The 18360-nt window shown below is 42.4% G+C and overlaps 1 protein-coding gene across 3 annotated transcripts in view; it reads left to right on the top strand.

The window, feature by feature from the left end:
• The first annotated feature begins 2788 nt into the window (after positions 1 to 2788).
• Klf7 (KLF transcription factor 7) overlaps positions 2789 to 18360 on the top strand; it is an 84595-nt gene continuing 69023 nt past the window's right edge. For all 3 annotated transcript variants that reach the window (XM_077803383.1, XM_026394605.2, XM_026394604.2), the window contains exon 1: positions 2789 to 3308. In XM_077803383.1, coding sequence (XP_077659509.1) covers positions 3207 to 3308 — 102 coding nt within the window. In that variant the 5' untranslated portion in view covers positions 2789 to 3206. The remainder of the gene's footprint in view (positions 3309 to 18360) is intronic.

The following is an 18360-nucleotide window of genomic DNA, read 5'->3' as shown; positions in this document are numbered from 1 at the left end:
TGTTGCATACATCTCTTGGAATGAATTTTGAAACATTCTATAACGCTTTCAAAAAAACTTCATAATGAGACTTGCATGATTTACTTTGTGAAATTTTGGTTGAGTTCCCCCCCACCCCTTTGGTAAGTTGGGTGGTTGATAGCTACTCAATGGCAGTTCCCCAACCTCACCCAATTTTTATAAACATTTTGTCTTAAAGCCAAGAAACTCAATCTTTCACTATGCAGAATCCAGTTCAGAGCAGTCGTGGAAGTCGGTTGATACTGTATTGGAACCACTTGCCTGCTCATTTCGTGGTTGTATGAACTTGACCAACTTATTTAATGTTTCCTAGCCTGGGTATCTTTAACCAAGAGGTTTGGAATAATGTAAATGCCTACCCTTTGGGGTGTTCTGAGGATTAAATGAGACATAGCATATGGAACATTTAGGTACACACAGTAAGTGCTTAATAAATGGTACTAGTATTTATAAAATCTTGAAACTCACAAGTTAATAAATGTCATACTTTGTTCAAAAATGTTAATATTGTAACAAAATAAAAAACTTAATTTCCTTGAGTCACAAACACCAAATTATATGCTTTGGTGTTGACTTGCCTTTTGCCTGTATCTAAGTTCATTTCATTTCCCTATAACTCAGAAACATATCTTCTACCCCAGTGCCTCTCAATGGCTTCCTGCTAAGTGCACCCTGGTTTTCCAAAGATAGCATGGGGTGGGGAGGGTAAGAAGGCAAGATCTTACAACAAATTAGCAAGGGATTTCTGCTTTCTCTCTATCTGGATGACTCTGGCATGTTCCCCTTGGGGCCTATTAGTTCATACGTTATTTAGTACACTTAGCTAAAGTCTGGAGGCAATGATAGTAACACCTAGTATTCACCTAGTAGTGCCAGATGCTATGCTAGGTGAGTCACAAATGTCATTTTGACTCTTGATAACAACTAGGCAAGGCACATATCAGTATTCCTGTTTCTGAGACCCTAGGCGGAAGCTTTGACCCAGTAATTCACTGAAAGTCATGCAGCTAGTGAGTGGCAGCACATTCCATGCATCTACCTTGGAGTAAATGTGCCAATTATACAATGAATGCTGTAAATACGACCAGCAGAATTCCAGACATTAACAAGTGAATAAACTATCCCTTCTTCAATTCCAGTAATTTGTTTAATTCTCCCTGGAACTGTATTTCAAGTTGTGCTTGTTCCACAAAACAATCTTTCAAATATTGTGATATGGAGGCCCTCATGGTCAAAGGCAGGGAAAGGTGAAGAAGGCGATCAAGGGAAGTCTATTTTTTCCACTAAAGGCACAAGGAAGTTTCTCATCTCTTAAGTGCTGAATTCTGCAATCATCTCAAAAGTAGAAGTTCAGCCAGCAGTGCGTTTTGGAGAAGCTTGAACCACACTAACCATTTAAGGTCAAGCAAACAATTGGTCAACTCAAACAACACGTACTGTGCAGGGGTTTTATCTTTGAGATAACAGAATCTATCTCTATATCCCAGCTCCAGAAAACAATCGGGTTCCTCAGCTTCCCATCCACGCTCTGCATAGACCCCCTCGCCAAAGCCATACGGTAAGCCTCACATAAAGACCCCTTAGCAAGCTGCCAGTCCCCAGCCGGGGGTGGGGGGGAGTGGGGAGGGGTGGGGGGCAGGTCTAGGCTGGCTCCCGCTCTCCCCTTTAACGCCCACTCAAGGGCAGGCACGTTTTCAATCTACTCTAGCTGGGCATCAGACTCCCCGCAGGGTCTCGGACTGGGGTCAGAAGAAACACGCGGGAGGGCGGTGTCGGCCGCGCGCACCGCGGCGCGCGGGTCGGGGCGGGGACTGCGCACCGCGCCGGGGCGGGCGCAGGCCGCTCTCTCTGTGCTGCTCCCCTTTGTTCTCTGCCATTGTGAGGCACTTCCTCCTCCGGAGCTGCTTCTCTGTAGCCTGGGATCCTGTAGGGAATTCGTTAAGGGGCTTTTGGTGCTTTTTTATTTTTATTTTTTGGTTTACTTTGTAGTACGTGACCCTACCCCTTTGCATCGCTTTCCCTCGCGGCCCCTCGTCCGGGTGCCTGCGAGGAAGGCAGAGTGCAAAGTGTCACTTTCCCCTTGACAGCTTCTCCGCGGCTCTCCTCCCTTTCCCTCCTCCAGGAGGCATCCTAACCCAGCACTCTGGACTGGCACCTCCTGACCGGCCGCCTCAGCGCCACAGCGGCGACACGGAACCCCCTCCCCTCCGAGGGGCTCAGGCTCCTGTCACCAAGGGGCTTCGCTGGGCAGCCTAGCGAGGGTCGGAGGCCGGCGTTCGGCCCGAGTGCGGCTGCCTCGGCGTCCCGGGAGCCGGCGCGAGTGTCGCCGCGGCCCTCCCCGGCGCTCGTGCTCCCCGGCCGCCGGGCGGCCGCCTCAGCCCCCTTATATAGCCCTCTAAAAATAGCTCGCCTCGCACCGCCTTGTATGGCAGCAGGGAGATCCGCTGCGCGCCAATCCGCGCGGGCCGTCAGGGCCAAGCCCCGCCCCGGGGCCCGCTCCGAGCTCCCTATTGGTCCTCAGTGACTTCATGAGCCCCCTGTTTACCTTACATGGTCACACGCGGCCTAATGGATGCCCTCCTCCGAGATCCCACGGCTGCGCGGAGAGCCGGGAGGAGGGAGGGAGTTTGGGGAGGGGGAAGAGCAGGAGGAGGAGAAAGGGTTGGGGGGGGGGAGACTACAAACTAGCAAGGATGGGTGGGGGGTGGGGAGGGTAGGGAAGGGAAGGGGTGAGGGGGAGAGAAGCGATCGCGAGAAAAAAAAAAAATGCAACCTCCCAAAATAAAGAGCAAAGATTGCATTAGGAGCGAACAGCGCTGCAGAAATAGATGGCAGCTTCGTGTCAGTGAGTTTGCATCCCCTTCCTGATCCACGAGCTGGAGTGATTAGAGCCCTGGAAGGGAATTGTTACTCCCGTGAAGTCCCCTTTTCCTGGCAGTCATCTGCACTGTACACGCTGGATGCCTCTCTCCATCCACCCCACTCACTCTCTCCTCTCTCACCTCCTCTCTCCCTCTCTCCTGCATTGATTTTTTTTTTCTTTTTAGTTGACTGAAACAAAACAAAACAAAAGGGCCACTGGATGTCTGCCTTCTTGGGGGGTGAGCCAGACAGACTGACAAACAAACAGACCCAACTGTGCTCGGGGGAGGGTTTCTCCTCCCGTTTTGCCCGGCAGCAGCAGCATGGACGTGTTGGCTAGTTATAGTATATTCCAGGAGCTACAACTTGTCCACGACACCGGCTACTTCTCAGCTTTGCCATCCCTGGAGGAGACCTGGCAGCAGGTGAATGATTTAAATTACTTGTGTAAATCGTGTGGTGGCGGCGGAGACGCAGGGGCTGCGTTGGTGTGGGCTTTGGGTTGAAATTTTTGTTTGTTTGTTTTATGTTTTTTTTTTTCCCCGTTTTGGCTGTATGTTGTTTAAAATGTTTTCTTAAAGAGTCATATGCGCTTACCTCTCCACCCACCCCTAACCCCTTAGTGTGCCGAGCTGAGCAGCGATCCGAGCTGCCTGTGTTTCAGTCACCAACACACATCCTTGCGCACACCCCTGTCCCCCAGCGGAGACCTGCCGAACTTTTGGGGTTCGGAGGAGCCGGGTGGGAAGGTGGTTTCGGGCTTTAGAAGCGATCGCTGACAGTATACCACATCTCTACATCCACCGAGCTCTACCTGTTTGGTACCTTAAATCAGGTTCATCTATTTCAACTGCTGCTGACGACTGTCAGATGGGGTGGGGGGAGCAAATCGGAGTGTTTTCCCAGTAATTAGCGAGTGTCAATAAAGAACAGGAGCTTGATTTTGAGATTAGAATGTGGACCTAGGGAGAGGAGCCCAGTGACAAAAGGTACTCAAGGATATCTACAAGGAGGACGGGAAGATGTGTCTATCTTAGGCTGACAATTCCTTGTAGGTTTCCCCAGTGTAATGCCTCTAGGAAAAAAAAAAAAAAAAAAAAAAAAAAAACACCCTCTACATGTGTCCTTGTTTCTCTTTTTTGTTTGGGGTCCCTCTCCGGTTAGATAGCAAAACCTCAGACAAAGGGTGGTGTGTGCTTCCACGCCTCTGACTTTGTCTTGGAGGACTAGTTAAGAAACTCCTAGGATGCTGAAGGGCACCCGTGCCAAGTTGGCTCTGCGTCCCAGGGAGGATGAAGCAGGGCTAGGAATAAGTTCACTGGGCTTTGTGAAGTGGAATAAAGAAAATGCTGGTCAGTGGAAAGTGCTGGGTCTACTGCAAAAAAAGTGTGTTTTTTTTTTCTTTTCCCCCAGCAGGGATTAGAAGCTGCTGAGGGGACATTCTGCAGGAAAGATGGTGGGGGGTGGGGTGGGGGGGACAGGCGGGTATTTAAAAACCCAACAATATGCACCATGGAAAGTCCAAGAAGATGGCCTGGATTTGCACATCGGAAGTGTGAACTTGTACAGTCCGTCCTGGAGACAGACACCCACTTGCCCTTGAGGAGGACTGCGAGAGGCTTGGTGTGTGGCTGCTCTTGTAACTTCTCTGCTCAGTGACAGCAGCTTGTTAAGGCTAATGAACGGCTGAATTTCCTCTGCCAGGATCCAAAGCAGGATTTGCCAGCTTGAGGCTGCGATGTAACAGTTGCTGCTTTAGTGAGAGAGGTTTGGCTTTTGGTATGAGTAGCCCAATGGTAAAGCTGATCCTCTGACTGTACCATTGTTATTAGTTGTTCTCTGGTTAGAAGCTGCAAGATTTCCTCCAGGTGTTGGCCTTTGGTGTCTGTGTGTCCTCACATGCATTCTTGTCTGAAGATGCTGGCAGATACTCTCTGTCTAAATACATGCACAGTTCACACATTTGTAGCATAAAGCATTTCTTCATTGCCTTCTTTCCCTCGTTCTTAACAAGACTTTATCTCATGAAGGATCTCACTGGATCTTTTTCCTTCTTTTATTTTGCATGCTAATTAACCAAAATGTTGCCAGAATTTCGTTTTCTAAATCGCCTTCATTTCACACTGTCAGCTCATTGGTGTCGAATCAGTTGCATATTAACGACTGTCTAGACAGGTTAGGGAAGGGAATCTGTTGATTTAGTCAGCTTGCCCAAGGCAGCCCTTGTTTGTGACTGTTAAGCAGTGTTGGAGGAAAGAAAGTTGGCTTTATTTGTTAGAACGTTCCCTCCTGATGAATCACACAACTTTGTTTTGGTTCAAGTTTTCGCAGTAGTAAAGCCTGCTTTGGGGGAAGGCCTCTCCAGAGGAAACCTGCTTTTCTAGATCTGGCTAGACCCTCCAGGAGAAACTCTAGATCTGCAAAGAAACATCAGTGGCCTGACAATTAGGGGATAGATTAGCTCTATTGTCTCCTCTGAAGCCAGCTCTGCTCTCCCTTTTCTCCTCCTCCTCCCTTCCCCTCCTCCCCCTTCAAGGAACCTCTAGCTTAGTTTCTGTCTGCAGGCAAAGGAATTCTTGCCCCTCTGAACCCCTTCCTTATTTTTTACCTTAACTCTCTCCAACTGCTCTCATTCTCAAACCTTTTACCAAATTATTTCGGAGGCTTGCTCATAGTCTGTACAGAAACAGAATTGTGGGTGAGCAATTATAAACAAGGTACCACTCCATGACTGCTCTGCAGCCACAACTGCTCTCTCTATATAAAGGTAACTAGGAGCCTAAGTTCATATTGATGACAACATCTCTAGCCTCCATCACCATCTCTTCCTTCCTTCCCCTCTCTGAACCCCCTTGCTGCTTCTGAACCTAAGTGAGGGGAGTGATTATATGCAACTCTTGGTTCCAAATCAACCATCAGATGGTGAAATTTTGAGACTCCTTTGCTCAAAACAGCTTGAGAAGGTTGCTGCAAAGAACCCCAGGCAGGAGGAAGTTTCCTGATGCTGTGGGGTAATCAGATTTTAGAGGTCAAATGAGGAGTAATTATTAGATGTTCTTCTTAAAGTGAGCAGTGTACCTGGCCTCGGGGAGAGGAGCAAAATACTGAGATCCACATAATCTGATTTGGTTTCTAGAGGAAAGAGTGTCTAGGATGATAAACCCAAGAACATTTGTGCATTTGTAATTGAGGATGGACTATTTGGGGATTTTATTTCAAACTTATGAAATAGGATAATTTCCTGTGTCAATGAGCCCATGACAAAGTCCCGGACTGTGACAGGGCCACCTCCTGTTTTGGAGATTATCATTTTGACATTGGATTTTCAGGCAGTGATGCTGTAGCTGCATACTGCTCCAACTCTGAAAAATCATTGCTGGTATAATTTAAAAACCCAAATGGACATCCCACATTAACAGCTCTCCATTCCTGGGCTCTGACTGCATACTTAAGCACTTGGCCCAAGTAACATCATCTCTCCCTGTCATATAACTGTAAATTACACTGTGCTTATGTGGTCTATTATTTTATGGAATTCAGCTGACACAACTCTTAAGGCTACCAGCCTTAAGCTCTTTGGAAACTTGCAGGAAAATTTCCAAGAGCTGTCTGAGCAAAAGTAGGAAAAAGTCAAGGGTAGGACAGAAGCTGGAGGAGATTATAGGGTATAATTTGATGGCAGATAAAGGGAGACCCATTCATGACTTTTATTGCCAATAGAATAAAAAGGATTTGACACAATACTTTTTTTTTTTTCAGACTATTTAAAAGACTTCTAGACTTTTATTTATTCATTATACCTAGCTGGCTATTCCCTGAGTACAAGTCAAGTAATGATGCTCTAAGTCTTACCTGGACTTCACTTTGCTTCATGTCATTGAGGGGCATGGATGGCATGTTTACTTGAAATCTCTTCTGCATTTATGTTCATTGTTAATGCTGATTCATAATTGGCAGATGGGGTCAGTTTCAGGCCTCCCTTTTGCTTGGAGAAAATTTTCCACTGCTACTGGAAACAAATAAATAAATCATAGAACATTCTTCCCTCCTCCTCTATTCCCCCATTGTTTTAATCTAATGGCATACTTGGCCACTGTAAGGACTGAAGTGTCCCCATAACACTGCAATTTCATCTTGGTTTTAGGCACCCTGAAACACTTTTTTATGAGGGCCTTTGGTAGGAGGCATCTCTAGGGGAAAACCTACAGAAAGAAATCCTTGCCTTCCAAGAATAGCCTCCTGGTACCAGGGTTGGGATTTAGTCTACGACTAACAGTTCTTTCCCCTTTGTATGATCTTACCTTTGCCTGCCTTCTCCAGGCCTAAACACCTAGGTACTTTCTCAGGCAGAAAGACAAAGCAAACTGTAGGATCTGTCCATCCGCAGGTTTGCCACTGTCCCCAATTTGCAGAAAACCTTGTCATGAATTAGAATTTCTTGGCAACAGCACCACCCTGAGAAATTTGTAGACACAAAGGAGCCTTAGTAACCATGCTGAAAGGATAAAATAGCTGGCTTTTAAAAATATATTTAACTTGTGCATTCTTACTAACTGTAAATCTGTTTCTTTATTCAAAACAGTGTCTTGGTGGATTAAAAAAAATTAGAATTTCCCCTGTTAATCCAGATTTTGCTTTATGAGGATGCAATCACTAAATAAATGTAGCTTTAAAAATGAAAGCACATGTGAAGGCAATCAATCACACACTTAGCCTTTCTTTAATAAATTCATTTTCATGTTCTTTTAATAGATACATCTTTGTGTGGATTTAGGGGCTCTCAATCATTATTGTTCAGTCTACCTGTTTGAAATTTAGTATTTTAGAGTGGGTGAAGATTTCGATGCAGATATTTTTACTTCATCTGTCCTGAATAGGGGGAAAAGAAAACCACTATTCTTTGTTCTCTATGAATCTCCCACCCCCACTCCCTACCCTGAGGAGAATGGAATATTGGGGTCCCATCCATTTAAAAGGCAGAGCAGAAGATGCAGGGTGACAGCTTTGCCCTGAAATGATTTATGGATGGGCATATCAGAGACCTTAAGTGTTCAAATGTGGGCTCTTCCTCTCTCCCAGCCCATTCTAAATATAAATGCCTATGGGGGCTAATTTGCCTCTCCACTTAAATGGGATAGTTTAGAGAGGGTCAGAATGGGGTTTTTAAATAGCCATTCTCTTATAAGTCTTCAAATTCTCCTTTCAGAGAATTCCCGTATTTTAACTTTTTTTAGTACAGGCATTGTAGTCATCTTTCATCACTTTGTGCTTATTAGAGAAAGAAGAATATAGCTTACTCGAGCCAGTCACAGTGTCTCCTGTGAGATAGGACAGGTGCTCGGATAGCTGCCTGGTTTGTAGATGCCCCCATCTTTGCAGTTTGTAGTACTCTGGGACAGGTTTTTAATCACCTATGGCTGGTGAGTGCAGAGAATGCCTCTGCGATTCTGGTTCACTCTGTATGTCAGTTAGCATGAGTGTTAGAATAGGAATTTGCTGAAAGTTTGGGACAGCTCCCCAACTTAACTTGAGCAATGCCAAGAAGGTGAGGTGCTGAGGTTTAGTCTTCTCCAAGTCCCTTTGTTCTCCCCAATCAGCTCAGTGTTTGTTTAGCATAAACTGGTGGAGATGTTTCAACCCCAGATTGCCAAAGTTTACCAGGTACAGTGATCAGAAAACTCTACAGCTGCTAATGATGTTCAAATTGGAAGAAGTTACAGTATCTAATCATTAATGTTACATATTTCATTGAGAAGTTAAAAAATACTTCTTCTCTTGTTACATTGTATGCTCATTTTAGAACATTCATGAGATAAACTATCCTATTAGACCTAATGTAAGAGTTCCTCCAATAAACAAAGTATTGGCATCACTAGGACATGCTTTGACCTAAGATGGGTCATGATCTTACTTCTCCTCTTGGCCTAATTGTTTGTTGTTAATTTGCAGACTCATTTCCATTGCCTTGGGTCATTTTGTTTTTTCTCACTTGATATTTGGTGTGACCCTGAGAAATCGGTCCTCTTCAGTGTATTCTGTCTATTCGACTCTGCATTGGAGCAGCTGTACCCGCCACATGCTTGATGTGTAGATGTTACAGCTGAGTGTCTGTGCCAGTCTTGGTGTGAATCTACTGTCAGCCTGCTTGATATGGGAGAGCCGACTGCTTTCCTGGAGAGACCATTCCTGATTGAACTGGTAGATGGACCTACACCTTGTGGGGATTTCTTATTTATATTAAATCCAGAAAATATTATACCTCTTGTTTTGTGCAAAATACTAGGTTTGAGTGATGCAAAGTAGAGTTGGGTGTAGATTTTTTCCTCTAGGAACTTGACTAGCAGGGGAGAAAAAACATGTTTTAAAACACACACACACACACACACACACACACACAGAGTAGAACACAGTTGCAACAAAACAAACAAAAAAAATCTTAAATTCTGTGAGTTTCTAAATACTCACTGGCCTGTGCCTATCTGCATTTATGTACATTGTTACAAACTTGCTTATAAAACACACTTGAGATTTCCTCAGTTCTACCCTGGGCAGACTTTTAGTTAAGGACATGTTGAGGGCTGGATACTCTTAAGGCAGATGAGTGTACAATGTGAATGAATACACATGTCTGTAATGGCCAGGAAACAAGTCATTCGGAAATGATTCTAGGTAATTACAATAATTAATGTAGAGCCATATGTGATATCTATTTCTGAATATGAATTTATTGACATTTTCTGAGGGTCATATTGAAAGTCAGGTCCCCAGCCTGTGCCAAAGCTAGGAACATAGAGTATTCGAATTGTAATTCTTGAAAGGGTCTTGGTTTTCTCAACTCTTAAGAGAGTAGGGTTGGACCAAGTGATTGTTGAAGCCAGACAAGGCTTTGAGGTCTTTAAGGCCACTGCCCTATGTTAACACCCGTGGCTCCAGGGCACAAGACTCTTTCAGATGCCCAAAAGTTTGCTTGTTTTCCATCATTGCCTTTGAATAAACTTTATAATAGACTAAATAAATAGACTCGCTTTTCATTCTTCTCCCCCACCTCCATAAAGGAAGGTGAGAAAATCCCCCCCCCCTTTTTTAACTTCCAAGAATATGAATACATAGAATTTTGGAATTGGCTGGGTCCTAGACCAAGCTATTGAATATTTCAAAGAAGCCTTACTTGTTTAATTTAATCTCTTTTCCACTTTAATAATGTGTGGTAAATTGGAAAATATACACTGCGCTGGAAAAAAAGCCCCCAATTACAACACTAGTCTTATAAAAAGTACTGTCATTTAAATAATAAGTGGAGTGGGCGTAAGGAGGGTGCATCAAGGCAGACATGGTAGGGTGTTGGGTGAAAGATACAGTGTTTTATGTAGAGAGGAGCAAATGTGCAGTGGCTTTTTTTTTTTTTTTCCTGGCACCTTGCCAACAGAGAATGGCGTGAAACAGCAACCCATGTGCCAGTCCATGACATTCTTCTCTGAAGCAGTTTAAAATTCTTAAGAGGGTTGGATGGGCAATGGAATTGGAATGTTTTATAAATTTAAACAAAAAGTACTGCATACTTTAATAAGGAGTAGGGAATGAATTCAGCCTAACATAGGGAACTGGATGGTCTGGATGGTGAAGCAGGCCTAATTTTCACGACTATCCCCAATTATCGCTCCTACATCCTGGTTCTAGTTTGTTTTTTTTTTTTTTTTTTTTTTTTGTATTAGGGATTGAATCCAGGGGCATTTAAACCACTGAGCTTCATTTGTAGCCCTTTTCAGTTTTAATTTTGAGACAGGGTCTCTTGAAGTTGCTTAGGGCCTTGCTGATGGTGGAAGTTCTCTCTTGGAACTTATCTCACAAATCTCTTTCACCTCTAAGAAGAAGTTGAATTTTCTTTTTTGAAATTATTTGGAGACTTCTTTTTTTCTTCTCCAATCTATAGATCCAGTCCACATATTTTCCTGCACTTTGGGCCTGCATTTTAAAATTAGACCTATGCAACTAACATTAAATGCTTTTTGGGTTGAGTGTGTCCCAAACCCCTACTTCATCATCTTCTACCATGGACCTCTTCCTTTTCCTGGCCTCCTTATTTCTTTTGTTAACATGACCATTCTCATCATGTTCTAGATTTAACTTGCAATCCATCTTTGGCTCTTCTCTCTCCCTCGAATGTAATTTGTAAAAAATTCTAGATTGAAAAATTCCATTACTGAAATGTAAAAATAACTGAAAAAATCACATTGCTTTGGCTTCTGTAGTATATTAACATTGGTGGTTTTCAATTTTCTGCTCCTTCTGCCACCTGGGGAGACCCCTGTCACCTCCAGGTAATTCTCTTTCTGCCTTCCTCACTTGTGTGGCTGTGGCTCCCTACTGCACACAGGATAAAGGCAGACTTCTAAGAGTCAAGGTGTTCCAAGGCTGGGCCTACATAAGATCTGCAAGTTCTTGCCTGTTTTGTGTATGGTAGATGCCATCCAAATGAAGTGACTGTGCTTTTCCTGCTTCTGTTTTTAAATTTTTTTTTCTTTATCTTTTTCTTTCTTCCTCCCTCTTCCTCTTACCCCTCCCACTTCTCTTTGTCCAAATACTACCTATTCTTTAACTTTCAGAGAGTTGCCAAATCTTCCAGGAAACTGCCCCCCTCCCCGCTTCAACAGTAATTGCTCTGATTTCTACACTCTTGGGTAAAACTTTGTACTTCCTTATGATGTTTTGTAGTTTTTGTCTTGTAGTAGGGCCTACCTGCCTGCTTTTCTCCCTCTCCCTTTCTCTCTCTTCTCATTTTTCCAGTTAGGTTGCATGATGTAAAGCAGAATTGATACCTTGGTTATAATTTTGATAATCAGCTTTTAATATGTAGTCTGCTTTTTAGAGAGCTTTGCACATACTCAGAATTCAATAATTATTTGGGGAGCATGCTCTAACTATGACTTAAGATTTGACTGTGTTTTTAATAGTGGTTCCCAATCAGAGCTGCACTGCAGACTAGGTAAATCAGTATCCTTTGAGAAGGGACCCAGACATTAGTATTTGTAAAGCTTCCAGGGATTCCAGTATGCAGACAAGGTACTGAGCCATAGATCTTTAGAGAATTAATGCTATATTAGAGTTGCAGGTACTTTATTTCTTATGTTGAAATATCAAATTTCTTGTATAACTTGGAATTTAAGTGTACCAGTGGTTTATAAAAAGCAGAACAGAGCTGGCATGTGCACTTCATTTAGCTCACTGGTTAATGGCAGCTGCTCAAGAACTCTTCATTCTTCTTGTTTTGCTTTCCCTCACCTTAAAGTGTCTAAGGCAGTCCTGTTTGGTTCACATTTCCTATGACCCACCCTGGGTTTGCTTAACCTGGTCAAATTCCATTTCTGGAAACTGTGGTATTGGGCATGAAGCTCCTACCATGTGATGTTTCAAAGAATTCATCTTTGGTAGGTCCTCAGCCCTGATTTTCCACTTAGCTCTGCCTACTCCATGGTTTAAAGGGATGACTGTCTGGATGTACATCTGTTGGCTGATGCCAGATAGGCATTCGCTACCAGCTCTTCATTTTCTCACTGACCACACTGTTTGGAAGTAGACTTTATTTATAAAGCATTTTCAAAGGAACCATCTTTCTAGTAAGAGAAACCAAAATAAACTGTGGAAGAATTGCTGCTGAAGACATTCAGGCAAGGAGGCAGGCTCCATTTCCATAGAAGGCTTGGCTCCTGTGGTCATGACCGTGGGCCTGTGGTGATGTCCACAAAGAAGGTTTAGAAATACCCCTTTTTCAAACTGTGATGTTTGCAAAATTGTTTGTACTATAGCTACATCGTTTCATCTATGAACTGTCTTTGATGGGGATATGGTTGGCAAGAGCAGAGGAGCTCAGAGCTCAGGGTTGAAGGATGCTTTTTGGAAAGCTCAACCCAGCTGTGAAAATGGCAATTAGCCGCGGAGCCTTTGCCCTACAAGGGAGTGCCCGCCTGCTCTTGACCCCACTCTAACATTCACCTTCCAGAGCTCAGTTAGCAGGAATTCAATGGAGTGGTCAGAACGTTGGCACTTATTTTTGGAGAGGCGGAAAATTTGCTCGTATACAAAGGAGTGGAAATAGATTCTTCCTACCCCCTACCCCTACCTTTTGAGCTTTTAACGTTTGTTCCAGTGGCCACTGTAGACCCAGTTCATGGGACACAGTTCCTCCTGTGGTGTTGGAGTTCTTCTGTGAGGAGGCCCTATGCACAAGTGCTTCTCCTGTGAGCTACTGAGATCTTACTCAATGTCGGACCTGAGTTGTTGACTTTACCTCTGCATTCCAAGATTGCTCAGCCTTAAAACATGCACTTTCCTATCTGTCTTGAGGCTCTTGCTTCCTTTAATATGATTGGCTGCATGATGGCATGATGGGAATTTTTATGTTTGCTTAGGAAAAGTTTTTTTTTTTTTTTGGATACTGAGGATTGAACCCAGGGTTGCTTAACCACTGAGCTACATCCCTAGATCTTTTTTTTTTTTTTTAAATTTATTTATTTATTTAATTTTGAGAGACATTCTTACTGAGTTACTGAGGGTCTTGGTAAGTTGTTGAGGCTGACCTCAAACTTGCCATCCTCCTGCCTCAGCTTCCCATGTTGCTGGAATTACCTGTGTATACACCATGCCCCATGGTGTCTTACAAACATCTGTATGAGCTGTTGTTCTGAAGGGCTCGGGGTGTTTCTTTCATGGTTTCTTATTGACATGTCCTTGCTGTAACTAAGGAACAGGCAGATATTACAGAACTTACCATTCAGAGGTGAGAAAATTGGGCTAGAGGATGATTAATTAAGCAAATTGTCTTACTGTGGCTGCAAAGCAAACAAGTAGTGGATATATTTTTCTCATCCCTCTTCCCATCTGGCTATTCTTCCTGTCATCATAGTTATGTTATGTGTGTGTGTGTGTGTGTGTGTGTGTGTGTGTGTATGTTATGTGTGTATATCAGCTATTTCCTGAAGATTATCTCCTTTGAGCACCTTATATTCATTATTTCATTTATTCTTGACAACAATCCTGGGAAATACATATTCTGCTTATCCCCATTTTATAGATGGAGACATTAGGGTTTTGGGTATTAAATGGCTTGCCTAGAATCATAGCCTGATAGTTTTTGAGTCAGAATCCAAGCCTAGGCAGTCTGACCCACACTCTATTTTTATTTATAGTGACTCCTGGTTAGATAGGAGACATCAGGGCAGAAGCCAGAGTAGTAGACCGGCAGTCAGTGGACCTGTGTGGACTGGAATAGCTTACTGGTCTGTTTGCTTTCTGGGCATTGGTTTTCTCATCTATAAATAGGCTAGTCTGTGCAAATACTCCTTAAGGTCACACTGTTTCATTGACACATTGCATGTAGGCTTTGACATCAGGCACAGGTGGAACCCTGCGAAAGTCACTGAATGTCTCTGAGTCTCTGGTCATCTGTGACATAAAGTTACAAATTCCTACCTAAGAATTGGCTCTCTGACCGAGCTGCCACTCAGTGAATGCTCCATCCTTCTGCCTCTCTCCCTCAATGATACAAAATGGCACGATGCTCTTTCTCGAAATAGTGTCACTAGGTGCTTGAAGATCCCAGTGAGCCTAGAGAGTGTCTAAGAAAGAATGAATGAAGGGAAGGTGGGGAAGTCAGAATGGTAGGCATTGGCTCTGGTGTTCCTTTATCCATCCACGGAGAAGCTGTCATTAAGAACTTGTACTTAGAACTGGGGAAAGGATAGAAATACATATTGCCCCCCCAGAAACTGGATTTAGGGTGACATCCTTGGAATTTGTGTGCTTGCTCATGCAGGTATCCAGCGTGTTCCCTTTCTTTCTCTGTAGTCTTTTGACTTGTTTCTCCTAAGTTTTTCCAGCATGCAGTTATTTATTATTATTATTTTTTTTAGGAGCCAGAATTAGGCACATATAACATAATACAGTGCTGGTTACCACACCTGCCATTCTGCCTTACCTGATGACTGAGTTTACAGCAGCTTATGAGAGCGAATCAGGTTTTATGAGATCTATAAATATCTCAGATAGGATTTTTATTACATTTTCCTCCTTCAAATAAGACATAATGGAGGTGCTCACATATATAAGGAATGTTCTTTCTGTGATAAAGTAGGGTGTTTTTGAATTGGCTTCTGAAAAGCAGTCGTTTGATGTGGTTGTTCCTGTTGGGAGTTTTATGGGGGAGGGGCAGAAACATGCATATGCTGCTATAAAACTCAAAGATTATTTCTTCATGTTTAAGGTTTAGCCTCGTACCTATGGAGAGATTTATTTTAGAGATGCCAGCCTGGTGTGAAGACTGAATTCCCTCCTTCTGCGGGTTGTGCATTTGTTGTTTGCTTAGATATATAGAAACCAGGGAAGGAAAGTCCCGCTGACTAGCACAGCGGAGTTGGGCTCCAGTTCTTTGTCTGGTCTGCTTCCAGCTGCCCTGGGTGGGGGTGGGGGGATGTTCTCATCCTTCCCTCCACTTCCTGGGCTTTCCTGGGAAGATTTTATACCACTTAATGTATCTGAAAGGTAATTTTTTCCCCCCTGGAATAACACTTAAAAAATATTTTTAAGTGTAGTCATTTTCTTAATGTGTATTAACCAATAGCAGGAATGGAAAAGATTTTTCTTACCTCCCTTGGGAGAGTACCCAGAAGAAACCCTGAACCCATAACTTTAAAAAATACATTTTAAATAACAAACTATGAAACAACAGTTGTAAGTGCCTCACTTTCCCTATCTGTAAAATGGAAATTATGGACTCTTTTTGTCATATCTCACTCAGGGCCACAGACTTGGTCATTTTTTTTTTCGTTTTAAATTTAGTGTCCGACTTTCTGATCAATTAATTGTTTACTTTTTCTTTCTTTCTTTTTTTTTAGCATAATTTCCCTTTGTATCTTCTACTAATCCTCAATAACTTTGTATTTAAGTAGTTGATAATTTGTCTTTGAAAGAATAAACCATATAAAATTGGTATACCTGAACCAAAAGGCATTCAGAAGACTTTTGCCTTAATTTCTTTTCTTTTTCATTCTTTTTTTTTTTTTTTTCCTTGTTTAACCTCGTCTTGGGTGTAGCATAAGTCTAGTGCTTTGGCTCTGCTACATACAGCCACCATTCTGTGCTTCTCAAAAAATGATACAATTTTTCTGTTAAGAATAGTAAGATTATCAGAGATTTAAACAGTAAGCTGTTAGGCTATAGTGACGTAAAGATGTCAATTATTTGTCCAGCATGCATATTTCAATTTTCTTTTTAACTTGGATGCTTTTAGACACAATCATGTACTTTTCAGTTAACCATGTCCCCACGATTTCCACCTAACTTAATTTCTGATGTGGCCCAATGAGCATGCGTTTGGGTTTGTAACCTCCCTAGACTAGGAGTACTCTAAGCCACCTTCCCTCCAAAAACCTATGGTTGGGGGACAACCTTTATTTCTCTGTACCATTTCATGCTGGTTTACTCTCTGCTCTCACCGAGAATCCATTTTAATTTCTTTTTCAATTTCTCCGTCTTGTTGAATGTCTTTGTTTGGGATTCTATTTTATAAAGCAATTTCCAAATTGCATCTCACTTTTTCCTAGTCATCCAGGTTCTGTTGTAGATCATCGAAATCTGGGATGGAAAAGACCATCTGGCTCAGCCCTCCCCCTGCCTGGGTTGAGCAGTTGTCTTGAGCATGTTCATTCTTTATTGGTATTTGCAACATTTTCCAACTTGGAAACTGACTCTTAAGTTTCCTGTATGTGGAGCCTCTTCTTGGTCTCAGTAGGAGTCAGTTGGAATAATATCAAACATTTTTTTTTTTTTTACTAGACATCCCCCATTAACAAAAAAGTATGGTCTCTTTTTCCTCTCACAGAGACCCAACTGGTCAGTGGTGGGAAAAACCCCTTTTCTTGGAAGAAAAACGTGTAACCTGCTCTGGAATTTTCTTAGTCTGATGTAGATACACATTGTACATAATTCCACTAACTGTTTTAATTGCCTTTTTGTGTGTGTGTGTGTGTGTGGAAGTGGATTTTATAGGGCTTGTTTCACTGAGGAAGTGATGCTTTTTGTGTGAAGAAGTCCAAGGTATTATAATAATGTACTTTCCTGAGAATAAAGTCATTTGCTTTCTTCCTCCCCTCAGCATTCAAAAACTGCTAGCAAGGCACTTGGCCTGCATTTTCAAATGCTTTCAGGGTGCTATTGTACATTAGGGGTGTTTAAAAGAATTGTTCTTTTATATTGGCTTCCTTCTATTACTCAGGATATCATTTAGGTTGACCAGATGGGGATTTTCAGGGTCATTCTTTTCCGGTTAAAAACAGCCATTCCTTTGAATTACTTGGAGGAGATCTTCTTTTCTCCAATCTCCGGTTACTTTTCAAAAATTTCTGATGGCTAAGTGAAGGCCCAAGGTCATCATCGTGGCATGCTCTCTCTTGCTTTCTCTTTCTCTGTATTATTTTTTTTTTTCAAAACCAATAAGTATTTATCTTACTAGGTGAATTAGCTAGTATGAAAATATTTCTGAAAAAATATTTCTAGAAAGGAATAAAGGAAGAAAAAGATATGAATAAAGGCTGACATGTGGACATAGGATGTCTTTGCAGGTTTTCCTACATAGCAGAAGCAGAATGCAAACCATTTTTCCTTCTACCCAGCGTACACATACCTGCTTTTACATCCACAAGACTTGGATTTTGCAAATATTAAAACTTTCTTAGGAGCACTAAACATTTCATTCTGATCCCTCCTTCTCCCCTTCAATTTGCAAATAACCTGCCTGAGCTTTAGGGATCATTAAGTCCAAGTGAGTATTAGACTCTCAAGAATCCTGAGCCCCTTTTCAATACTTTTGCATGTTAATACAATGCATGGTGTGGCATGACAGAACAATGCTTCTCAAAGGGTGGGCTGCACTCGGTGGGGCTCTGAACACAGTGTTAAATAACACAGGATCACCTGAGAGGTTTCCTTCTAACTCAAGGAAAAAAGTCAGCTTTGAGGGAGCTTCTTTAACATCTTTCAAGGATTGATAATCTCCTCTTCTCTCCCACCCTCCCTCTCTCCCTCCCTTCCTTTGATTATTATTATTTTTAATAAAGAGAACACGTTTCAGACCCAGAGCTTCTGACAGACAAACGTCCACTTAAAAGTTCATGATATTGTTTTGATTTTATTGTTTTCAAGTTTATGATGATCATTTATCAATGGACATTTGTAGGAAAAAAATTTAAACACATGCAGCCTTAGGGAGAAAACTGAAAAATAAAAATTGGGGGATGATTGTACAGATGGAATGTTGAAAAAATGTGTGAAGGTGGAAGGAAAATGAAGTCTGAGAAATATCGGTGTTCTGGAAAATTCGAGGGGTTTGCCATTGGAAAATGTGGAACTTAGTTCTAACTTTTAAAGTGTAAACCAGGGCAAATTACTCAACCACATTTTCCCATCTGCAGTGGGGGAATTATAATA

Source organism: Urocitellus parryii, chromosome 1 (assembly GCF_045843805.1).
Source record: "Urocitellus parryii isolate mUroPar1 chromosome 1, mUroPar1.hap1, whole genome shotgun sequence".
Classification (NCBI taxonomy): domain Eukaryota; kingdom Metazoa; phylum Chordata; class Mammalia; order Rodentia; family Sciuridae; genus Urocitellus; species Urocitellus parryii.
The sequence above is the reverse complement of the archived record's forward strand: the minus strand, read 5'-3'. Positions and strand labels throughout refer to the sequence as shown.